General features: G+C 51.5%; 3 protein-coding genes across 3 annotated transcripts; all 3 read left to right on the top strand.

Annotated features, from left to right (window-relative positions):
- Positions 1 to 3,085: 3,085 nt before the first annotated feature.
- On the top strand, positions 3,086 to 6,664 carry M406DRAFT_71588 (uncharacterized protein; the record flags this gene model as incomplete). Its single annotated transcript, XM_040925481.1, has 10 exons — positions 3,086 to 3,653; positions 3,780 to 3,848; positions 4,058 to 4,214; positions 4,339 to 4,461; positions 4,585 to 5,127; positions 5,203 to 5,287; positions 5,462 to 5,805; positions 6,213 to 6,234; positions 6,298 to 6,419; positions 6,550 to 6,664. 10 exons carry the CDS (start codon positions 3,086 to 3,088, stop codon positions 6,662 to 6,664), a joined length of 2,148 nt encoding a protein of 715 aa, XP_040779561.1.
- Positions 6,665 to 7,092: 428 nt separating this feature from the next.
- M406DRAFT_107490 (uncharacterized protein) lies at positions 7,093 to 8,866 on the top strand. The gene has a single exon (XM_040915248.1). It carries the CDS (start codon positions 7,212 to 7,214, stop codon positions 8,613 to 8,615), a length of 1,404 nt encoding a protein of 467 aa, XP_040779560.1. The 5' UTR covers positions 7,093 to 7,211; the 3' UTR covers positions 8,616 to 8,866.
- A 1,357-nt stretch (positions 8,867 to 10,223) lies between these two features.
- Positions 10,224 to 11,682, top strand: M406DRAFT_250923 (peroxisome membrane protein; the record flags this gene model as incomplete). Its single annotated transcript, XM_040916729.1, has 3 exons — positions 10,224 to 10,419; positions 10,523 to 10,929; positions 11,092 to 11,682. 3 exons carry the CDS (start codon positions 10,224 to 10,226, stop codon positions 11,680 to 11,682), a joined length of 1,194 nt encoding a protein of 397 aa, XP_040779559.1.
- Positions 11,683 to 11,753: the final 71 nt, after the last annotated feature.

Raw genomic sequence — 11,753 nt, 5'->3', positions numbered from 1 at the left:
CTTGTCGGCCTGGACTGCACTCACGACATTGATGACCCGGTTCCGTTGGCGAGGGGCTGGTACGAAGGGAAAGACCCCGCCCAGAGAACGGCGGTGAAATGGGCATAGCAGTAAATTACACCGACCACTTTGTGCTATGATTGCCGTAACAATCCACATAAGAGACTCATCCATTTCGTCAACGTTGCTATACGATGATAAAACTTGCGTGATTGCACGTCCAAAGACGTCTACCATGGTCAAGTGTCTCACAAATTCATCCCAACTATGTCGACATTTCAATCACGCCTCGGGCTCGGGGAAATAAGCAGAGTGGCCATAATCACCTGATTGGACTGCAACACACGTTGACGACACGGACCCTTTGGGCGCTGTGACCTTGATTATACACCAGAAGCTCCTATGTCGAGGTTTGGCCTGCTGAGAATGGCAGCCCAGACCCACCATCTCAAGAACCTCAAAACACTCTCGACGAGGGTATTTTAAACCAAGGTGTATATATCCTTCCCAGCGCGAGTCACAGCAGGCAGCGCAGCTCCCAGCAGAGTTGGTGAAGAGCCAGGATCCCGCAGCCGGGCGAGAGAGCAGGAGCCGGAAAGCAGGACATGATGAGGAAAAATATTTTCAGAGCATTCACGCTGCTATATCGCTTTCTATCCTTATTTATATCCTATGGGTCAATTGAAGTGTATTCTTTTCGCCCTTCATCGCAGAAGCGCTGCTATTGCATTATCACTGGCATTAACAACGTGGCACAAATCCCCACTTCGCTCGACTTCGCGACATTTTGCTACATGAATCTTTCAGCCAGTTTCGCGATGAGGGCGAATCCATCTTGTTTATTTCTTCCCAGGGCCCTTAATGTGATGCTGGTGCGGTGGGAAACTGGCCTCGCGGAGCGTGTGGCAGTTGGACAGATGCGTACTGATGCTTGGAAGGGGGGCTCTCCAAGTATCAAAGCTGATCAAACTTGTATAAACATCACAACCTAAGCAAAAAGAATTGATCCAAGCAGAGACCCATGGAATATGATATATCATGTGCGAGGGCCGGTTAGTCACCAGCCCTGAGCCAAGGTGCAGTCCGTTAGCCAGCCAGCTCCCAGCAAGTCAAATAGCCCCAGCTATCTAGCTCTTTGTCATTTCTTTCTTTCTTTTCCTTTCATGCTATAGCAATTCATTTATCCAGTCCCTTTTCCACAATCATAGTCTCAGTCTTGACTTGAATGGGAACTCCACCTGGCCTGCGAGTTCGAAAGAGAGGAAAGGGGGGATCTAGAGGCATAATGATAAGTAGACACGTCAATAGGAATATGCCGTGTTTGCAAACAATGTTGTTTTAAAATGACTGATTGAATGAATTCTCTGACGACTATGACTACATGTACTGTACGGCAAGACCATATATATATTACACAAGTTCAAGGACACGCCGCTGAGAACCGGCTTGGTTTGAGCATAATTAGTACCAACGAAGTCTGAAAGAGAAAGCCTAGACGACTGCAACCGGAGAAAACCCTACAGTGGCATTCTGCTGAAGCTGCCTCACTCTACCTTCCAATATGCACCACGCTAAGGCTGGTATGAATTAGAAGCACTCGTCACATCTCCTTCACTGCGTATTCTGTTTGCATTTCCAACTGTCAGGGGCTTCTTAAGCCGAGTTGACGAGATTGCTCCAGTGACAGAGGGGCAGTGCACACGCGCGGCGTTACATGTCTGGCCCTGGTGTGCAGCAATTTCATTATCAGCTGGGATACAGATGATGGGACCAGAAGGAAAGGAAAAGAAAAGGGTGAAGAGGATGAAGGAGGATTGGGGGGACCGAGGCATAAAGTACTTTATTTACTCATTAAGAAAAGGTGCCCTCGAGGTCAAAGCAACTGATACCCAAAGCTCTGGGATGAGGAATAAGATAGACCCAGAAAAATAGCTTCTGATTTGGAGAGTAGGGCGAGCTAGTTACATAGAGCGAATAGAGGGATCAGAAAACGGCATACTCAGCATTAACATGGAAATTCAGCATCAATATCTAGGTATGAATGATCAAGATCTCTCAGCGTAGAATTGCTGCACACAGCTTTTCCATTTGATGCTCATTTATATATGCACTCAAGGATTGCTGATCATCCGTAGTGGAAGCTGCAAGTAGTCTAGCAGCAATCTTGTAAAGAGCTAATTACGAATGTGTCCAGGACCTTGTCGTTGTAACGTTGCGTGGCTCTCAAGTAGAACCTAATTACACCATATGCTCAATTAAGTAGCAAGGCAGGCCTAGTTATCATACAGCTATGATTTCAATCGTGTTCTCTTTAGATAATTCGATCTGATCGTAAATCGAGCCAGGATTGGCACCAGCCTCAAAGGAGTCACATTACTTTGAACCTCTGGGCAGCATTGCCAGCCAGTCACATTGAAATGTGAGCATGCTTCAGAAGCCGAGCTAATATAATGAACAAATAACAATCTCGATACTGTTGCTTTTACCTGAATTCCCAGCTATATTGTGCAATCTCTCTGCATGTGTTCATTGATCTTCTTGAAGAACATCTTTTCTTCGACAGGTCCAATATCGTAATGAAACTTGTCCAAAGTCTAATTGTGTTCTTCCTGACTTTCCATTCAGACCAAAACTGAAATCGAGATTTACCTTCTATTCGGCTGCACTGCTTTTGGAATGGATGCGTAGGACTTGCAGCTTAAAGTGAACATGTAACCTCCACTAGACAACCAAATTATTCGAGCATCTTCTACATGTAGGCTGCATTCTGCTCAAGGCAACACATGGACCTGATTACAACATCAAGAATTTCCTCTGATTAGTAGCACTTGTGCATTCAGGTCTATGCAGAGCGATGACTCCTTGATATCATTTGGAATCCAATTCTTGTGATTTCATAAGCGCATCTGAGAAGGTAGAGAATATGAATCAACCAGAGTATTTAGTAAGTAGTCAACTTTAGAAGCCATATATGTAATTCTGCCCTTGAAGAATATAAAACCTCTCCTCCAGAACCTTCACATAATGCAAACAATAACTGCATTCAGCTCTCATCATCCTCATCCCACCAACACGAGAACCCAAAATGCCCAAGACCATTCGACCAGTAGAGGACCTCGGTTACGAGTACCGACCGACTAACTCTGAAAATCCCAGAGGCCACATAAGCATACCTGGTCTCTCCTTCAGCACCTTGATTGCCATTCTAGGCGCTGACATTGACAGTGGCACAGTGACAGTTCATGAAGCACTGAACCATCGAGACCAGGGGAGAGCCTTGAAGCTACGAGACATGATCATGAGCTTTTGGAGGTACAAGGCTGGACAGAGCATTAACAATCTAAAAGTCATCAAGTATGATACAGTAATGGAGTATGCAACATTGCCTATACTGGAGCGGATCTTCGATAACTATTCTGTGGATGGACTCCCTGTCTCTATAACAGCAACTGAATCAAGTTCTTCCCGACGCCGAGCATTCAATGACCTTCTCAGAAAGACTCCTTTCGGCCAAGGTGCTAAGAAGATGTTGAGAGAGTATGCTGAACTTAGGGGAAGGCGGGTCATCTCATTCCTAATCGAAGAGACCCCTCCTGTACTTTCACATGCGCAGAATAGCCCACCAGGACTTTATAACCTCTACATATTTATTGGTGAGCGTACATGATTCGGCGGTTAATCCCACAGTACACAATCAATCTTAATTACCCAAACAGGGATTAGAATCATGAGTATCTGAAATAAACACATGATGAAATGAGCTAAAAACATCACTGCAGAGTCCAGTCTATACATTGTTTACGAGAACCTTGTCCTTCTCATTTACTTTGATTGTGAATACATTCCAGGTTGGTTTACTCTGGGGAGGATTGGTCATGATTGTTGTCATGTTACTTGAAGTGATTCTCCACAGTGGTGTTCACCAGGGCCTGAGTCTGAATTGGATCTTCCCAGTGCAGGCGGTCACTGCATGTGATAATTCTGGGAACCATAGTGCATTTGAAAACAGCGTAGAAAAGCTTCATTTGACTGTGCACTCTACCTCAACCCTCCAGAGCTCTTAGGTCTGGCGCCCTTCCACTGAGGCAGCGCAGGAACGGCTGGCAACTGTCTATGCCTGCCCTGTTAGGGTCCTTTGCGAATCGTGGAAGTCGCGATTTTCTTGAAGGAGTTTCCATGAAAGGAAAAAGAACAGACAGCCATTGCCAAAATTTGTGAGTCAGCCTGAGGGTGCCTGCATACTTGCGTTTTGACTGGCTGTCCATGTGGCCGCACACGCATTAAGGGTTTCGATTGTTTGCTTGCCCTCGCACAAGCCACGGAACATTGATAACACAGACATCGTCTCTCTGCCTTCCTTTCACTCGTTTCATTGACGAAGCACCGAGGTAACCAGAAAAAAAACTTGCAAGGGCCACAGCAGACGCGGTACAAGATACGCCCGAGCCTGTTACAGCCACGGTAGGTCGTTCACAGCACAGACCGCGCGCATTCATACTGTACTTGCTGGGAAGGGGTGGTACTCACATATCTCGCTTTTGAGCCTACACAGATCCCCCTTTCGTTCTGTTGCACCTGTCATAGTCTTGATGTCGCACTGTTAGTCAACATTGTTGAAGCTGTCACTGCGGCGACTTCAGCATTGACGAAAAACACGCCTACCCCTCCAAAAAGCCTCTGCGAACTACCCATCGTTGTCGACTTTTTTCCGTTTCCCATCGCCAAGATGGCCAGCGACCCAAACAGCCAGCAGCAAGCCAATGGCGACCACGAGCAGCAGCAGCAGGGCCCTCGAGAGGCCCGATGGTCGCAGTATGTCGAGAATCAGATCAACCCCATGCCCGAGGTCGCAGTCGACCATGACTGCGCACCAGAGCCTGTGAACCTCGAGCAGGTCGACTGCACGGACGACACATCCTCCCGGTCTGTTCGTCCGGTTATACAACCCGATATGGGCGATCGACGCAGCGCGACCGTTGTGTACGCTGAGCCTGATCGATCCTGGATCGCAAGACATAAGAGCTGGGTGATAGCAAGTCTGGTCCTGGTTGTCATCGTCCTCACGGGAGTCACCGTCGGCGTGGTAATGATGAACCGCCAGAAAGGCTCAGGTGGAGGCAGCCCGAAGTGAGTGTTTGTCTGGCCCACGAATAACCTCTGTTTCCTCGGAGGCTGGTGATTGACTGTGCGTTTCTCTCCTAGTAAAAGCTCCACGTCCACCCCAGCCCCGTCCACACGGGTCACCTCGACCTTGGGCAGCACGACGACGTCGGCCGATAGTTCTCCGGTGAGTATCGCAGCGCCCCCTCCTCTGGCTGACACAAGGACTTTTACCACCTCCGTTGTGTCCTCTGCTTCCCTCATCTCTTCTTCTGCGCAGGTGCTGTTCCTTTCTATGCCCCCCTCTCCCCCCTCCCCTTTCTTTGTATAGCAACAACATGATACTAACCTAGCCTTACAGACAGCGACACCTAGTGGCTGCGTAGCCTCTAATTTCGTCACAAAGGTGAGCTGGATGGGGATCGCCGGCGTTATGGGCAACTGGGATGTCCAGTATCCCGGGGCAACTGATGCGGCGAGCTGCTGTCTGGCTTGTTACGAGAACACACGGAAAGGCTGCGATGGCTGGTCGTTTATACCTGGAGCCTCGGGGTCGACTGTGGCAGCCTGTGCTGTGATCGACGGCTGGGCTGGCACGAGGAATGATACGGCCTGTCCTTTGGGGTACACGGGCGTGCAGTTCAGCCAACAGGGCGATAACGCAAGCCACGTTGGCGGACCGGGTCCTTGTGCGACTATTGCCAAGTGAGTAGCCAGCAGTTGAACAGGCTGGGGTCTTGAAATGGTGCTGGATAGTCGATTATCGAGCTGAACAACGGCCACGAGGAACCGCCGACGGATATTACAGCGGATATCTGTACTTTCTCAGCGAGTGAACGAACCTGAGCGGTATGAACATTGGCCCCTTTTCTTGTTGGTGGGCGGCAGGTTTGGGAAGGGTAAAGGCATGACAAAAAGAAAAATCGGCTTACTTGGACTCCTTTCGAAGCAATATGCTCACACTCAAGATACTACCAGCTGAGCGCTGTACCAGAACATCATCTTGTGGCGTCACTGGCTCATTCTTTGATAGGTTAAGGGTGTAATCATTATGGAGTAATACAGACACAGCAGCGCTTTTTTCAAAAATACCTACCCACACGCCCATACAGCCCTGGCCCTGGTCCGCCCCTGGTCTGTCTTTTATGCTGCAGTGTATCATTGCATTGCAGACTGCTGAAAATACTACCCTCACAGCCATCATCTCTTATGCAAAGGAATATCAAGGAGAAGGTTGTTGCTAGCAACAAGCTGTCATCAGTGAGCCGTGACCAGCTGATCAGCGAGTCTGTCTGTCGGAGAGATAATTATGAGTATAAGTAAGTACCCCTCCAGGCTCATTGTCATGAATCATGCCAATTGATCAAGTTGCCGCTGTCGATAAACAAATACAGGGGTGTCATCAACTGTTGTGTAGTAAAAGCAGCACCAATCTTTTGCACATTATAGGCAGAGAGGAACATGGCATGATCTTTGGAGGGATCGCCAACCAAATTTCCAATGTCCATGGCTGGCGGACCCCATCGTCCCTATCAACCAAAAACCTGGCCTTGACCTGCATTAAGTTAGGCCTGCCAGGGAGCCCCAATCGGTGCTACTTACAATGCTACGTCGTACTACTGCAGTGGCTTATACACACACCGATGAACGCCTGCCTTTGGCGCCCTTGACGCCTTTGCCACAAGATTCCGTCCACCTCTTCTTCTCTCTGGTTGTGTCGGATCCATCCGTCCCGGAACCCCGCAGGGAACAGCAAAAGCAAGGCACAGGTAACGGCGACTAACGTTGACATACTTAGACCCAAAGCTCCCCCCCCCCCCCAAACAAGAAGCAGGGAGAGACATGTCACTTCGATGGTCGCCGTCTCGTCTCTCAAGCGCATATCATCGATGTCCCCAGCCCCCCACCATCCATCCCATCCACTCTTCTTCCTCCCCGGATCCGGCAGCAATTCTCACTTGATTTTTCCTTCTCACACACAAAATCTGTGTACACGCACTATTGCCACCCTTATTGAAGACACAGGCGTAAACCAAACCTCGGCCTTCATATGAGGGAAAAAGAAATAAAGAGAACATTCAAACAAGAAAGAGAGACCAACAGCAACAATCATGAGCCCGTTCTTTAGGGGCAGCGTGAGGCCCACGAAGAAACACCCAAGGCCATGGAGCCTAAATCCGAAGCTGAACCCGGACCTCGGCACCGACGGAGGCGTCGGCGCGCATGTGTCGCTATTGGGCCTTCCTTCACAGCAGACCACCGTTACATTGCCCGTCTTCAACGGCGTCTATTCCAAGCCGGACGAGGAGCTGCTGGCCATTCCTCCTGCTCACCACGAGGAGAACGAAGCAAAAGTAAATGAAGAGGTGCCTGCGAAGGTGGTGGTTGATGATGCTGCCGGGGGGTTGCCCAAGACTGAAAAGGTCGCTGCTGAGACCAGTGCTCCCCTGGCTGAGACCGTGGGCGTCACAGGCGAACCCCCCAGCAGGGAAGATGTGGGCGTGACGAATGAAGTAGAGCCTGCCAGTGCCAGTGTCGTCGCGGAAGACGCACAAGAGCCCACACCTGAGCCAGCAGAAGAGGCTCACATTGGCGAGACTAGTCTCAGGGACACGCCAGCGCCTGAAGCTCAGGAGACTTTAGCAGCACAACCCTCAGTGTCGAGTTATCCGGCCCTCACATCAGATTCGGCAGTGGTCGACGATCCCGCCCACCATGACAGCCAGGAGACAGTACAGAATGAACCCCCCAAGCAGGTTGGGACTGGCTTTGGCGAGCAGGTCGAGGAGGAGAGGACTGAGCCGGCTGGACATGAGTCCCAGCCGGTTCCCGTGCAGGCAGAGGAGGAAAGCTCGGAGCCAGCTGAGCAGGCCGTCGTCTCGGCGCCCCCACCCAGTGAAGCTGTAGCAGAAGGGGTCCTCCCACCGGTGAGGGAGTCGCCAGTGGAGCCGCTTGCGACCATCAGCGAGGAACCTCCAGCAGGTGCCCAGCAGACACTACCGACTGAGCCCCCGCCAGTTCCAGTGGAGGACCCATCCCTGCCGACCATCAGCGAAGAACACCAAGAGACAGGAGATGAGGTGGTCGATAGCCACGAGGAGTCGGCGCAGAGCCAAGAAGCCGACCACGACTCCTCCCATGCATTCTCGACAGGTGGGATTGAGGGGGAAGGAGCAAAGGAACCCGCCGAGGAGGAGGAGGAGGAGGAGGAGGAGGACGAGACTGAGGCTCTTTTGACTGAAGAGCACAGCGCTGCAGCCGAAGCCCCGATTGTCCCTCGTCGTCTCGACGACAGCGAGGATACCGCCACTCCGGCAGCAGTCAGTGGAGAGGGCGACCAAGCCACATCTACTGAACACCACCGAGTTGTAAGCCATGGCCCGCATGCGAGCACCGCGTCTACCTCGGTAGAGGGCTCTGTTGCGAACGAACCCCTGATAACAGATGAGCAGCTGGAAGTCAGTGACGAGTTCAAACCTGGCGTGGCGACTTACACCACGGAGCCTTCTCAATGAAAATAAAGAAGGAGGAGGACGAAAATGAGATGATATGATCTCATGAAGTGGGGGAGAAGATATGAGAAGGATGAGATGAACATGATGAGTGCAAGGAGTGAGGTAGTACTTTTTGAATACCCCCACCCCTTTTTCCTCCGGCCTTTTTTTCAGTTCCTTCGCTCTTCTGATTCCGGACATGAAGGGGGACAACAGTTGATTTTCAAGATATAAGATACAGCGGCAATACCCCAAAAAGAACCTTGAATTACACGATGCATGATGTAGCCATTGGTTAGCAATCACTCAAAGGGAGAGCGAGTTTGTGCAATTTTATACCCTGATCATTCTATTCTTTCCCAATGTGCTTCCCTCGCAATGTTGGCCCATAAAGTGTGAACATCGTGGTGACAAGAGAGGATGATGGGCAGATGATAGTGTCGAGGATCTCAACTCAAACAGTGATTGCTGCTGCGATGAGTAATTCAGACAGTTGCTCGACCACCTGATGATCCCAGCTTGGATACAGCAGTGCATTGGCAAGGCGAGTCAATCTACATCACACATGAGTTCGCCTCTGGGCATACCACCATGACCACCAACTCAGCAGCCCTATTTATAGGCAAAGTCTAAGATATCAACATTAAGACCACTGACGCCGCTTTGATCAGAGTGGTGTGTCCGGGCTGGCCTCCAAGCGCTTCCTCAGTAGTACAGCAGACAAGTCGAGATCATGGATAATGCAGCTTCCGGTGTTGTGTCCCAGGTTAGAGAAGGAAATCGGCTACCCTGCCAAAAGTTGTTGGAGCTATAACAGACATATGAGTATTCGGGCGGATGAGTGGGCCTGGGAACACAAGGGATCTACCCAGGTGGTCGTTATGAGCTCTGTCGTTGTCATTGTCGAGGTGTCACATACAGGTTGTGGTTTTCTTGCAACTTGAAAGGTCATATCGCCCATTACAACTATAACTGAGATACCAGACTGGTGCATTTGAATATTGATGTGAATATAACAATATATATATATATATTTTCTGAAAGAAGTGTGCAGTGTAAGAAAAAGAACCCAGGCCAAGCATTTGTCCTTTTCATGACAACCACACTCCTCTGACCACTCTCCTTGTCAGTGCAACAGCTTATCAGGTAGAACCAAATAATTCAGGCATTAAATGTGCACAACACTCCCTCATGAAGAATGCAAAATATGACTGAAAAGTCAGTGACGATGATGGCAATTTGACAAAGGCGCCTCGACACCTGTATGCAGTTTCTAATAGCGGTAGCCAGCCAGCCACTGGAATCGCTGAGAAGCCTTGTGCTGGACCCAGTAGTGAGGGACTAACAACAGTAAGCGTAGACCCCACATAGGATTGTTACTGTATGCAACACACTCGAGAAGCCCCCGCAACCGAGGTTCAGCTGAGCCATGACGCCGCTGATCAGTGTGTACACTCTCTCTCACAAGCTAAATCGAATGACAAGTAACAGAAACTAAGCTACACACTCCGTTCTCTCCAACCAAACCAGCACTGGGTGGTTCAATCAACCACCTCACCACCTAGCCAGCAGCTCAGCTTTCAACCTCACGCCCAATGTCTGAAAAGACCTGAACCTGCTGCTTCCAACATGGCGTCGCCAGCAGATTCTACGGACAACAAGAACAAGACGGGACGGTCACCAGTGTTGACAACACCAAACCTACGCAGCGTCATCTCCCTGCCCCCAAAATGGCTGGCGAGGTACGATGACTTTGTCACCAAGAATGCAAGTCAGGTTGCGCAGATGGAGTCTGCGCTGCGCTCCCTTACGTACATCATACCAGGTGAGTGGCATTCATTCCAGGTCTCTGCTGTGGTCTTCTCAAATGGACCATCCAACATTATACTCTTGACTTGACCTGACCACCTTCTCGCTCCCTCTCTTAGGTCGTTTTCGCGATGCCGAGCTCGCTACAGAAGGCATCCACTCGGGCGTGCAGCTTCTCTCCCTCTACCACGACCTCCTCCTCTTCCGTGCCACAACATCCTCCTCCCCTTCGCCGTCCGCGTCAGTCACGCCCAGCGCCTCGTCCAATCTAGCGAGGTCGCTCCATGCCCGATACACGCGCTTCTGGGCCGCCAAGTCGGATCTCTACCGCCGCGTCGCCATCGTCTTGCAGGTCGTGCAGTACACAGAGCTCCTCCTGGAGATGTGGGCCAAGCGCCGCGGGCAAGCCATCCGCTGGCGTGTCGTCGTGTTGGTCGAGGCCATCAAGGCCTTGTGCAGGCTGCTCCTGCTGAAGATTACACGGTCCCGCCCGCTGGTGACGCCTGCACTACCCGAGAGGGAGAGAGTGCCCGACATGGAGGAAGAGGCAGAAGAAGACGACGGCAAGGCGCTGGCGGAGCTGATGGGAGAGGAGGACGACGAGAAGGACAAGGAGGAGGAGCACGCCGCAGAGAACGGCAAGGCGAATGGAAATGCCAAGGCGAATGGAAATGCCAACGGTATACAGGCCCAGCCCAACGGTCATGCGCCGCCTCCCCATTCTGTGGTGGATGATGCCCGACAACCCCATAACCCTCGAAAGGAATGGTCCATGCCCAGGACGGGCCTCACGCTCCCGTCCCTACCTGCGCGCGGCGACATCTCCTCGTACCTCCTGGCCCGCGTCCTCACGGCCGACGACATCAAGCCGGCCACCAAGCTCCTGCACACCCTCCGCGGGTCTGCGTCCACCGCCGAGGTCCTCTACATCCTGGCCCCGCTCGTCTACGCCCTCGCCCTCGCCCGCACCGACCCGTCCAGACGGCGCGCCTCGTGGACCCCTTGGCTCGTTGGCCTGTCCGTGCAGCTCGCTGCGCGCCAGCTCGCTCTCCGCGCCCGCGACGGAAGTCCCCGAAACATGCCCGCCCTCGAGAAGGAGGAGTGGGCCAGACGCGGCCGGACCATGTGGTGGTGGTTGATGCGCGGCGCCGCGTACGAGCACCTCGTCAAGGGCGTGGTGGGCGGTGTCAGGAGGCGCGTGCCGGGCTTCGTGGGTACGATACTTGAGGATTATGAGTATCTGTGGGAGAATTATTATTTCAGTACCAGTGACTTATGATGAAGGAGATGGCTGGGTCCCTCTGGACACAAGGCGCAACAACGGTCGAGAAGGTGAGGGGCCGGAAGGGG

This window comes from Cryphonectria parasitica (assembly GCF_011745365.1).
Source record: "Cryphonectria parasitica EP155 unplaced genomic scaffold M406scaffold_2, whole genome shotgun sequence".
NCBI lineage: Eukaryota > Fungi > Ascomycota > Sordariomycetes > Diaporthales > Cryphonectriaceae > Cryphonectria > Cryphonectria parasitica.
Note: the sequence above shows the minus strand (reverse complement) of the source record. Positions and strands in the feature narration are given on the sequence as shown.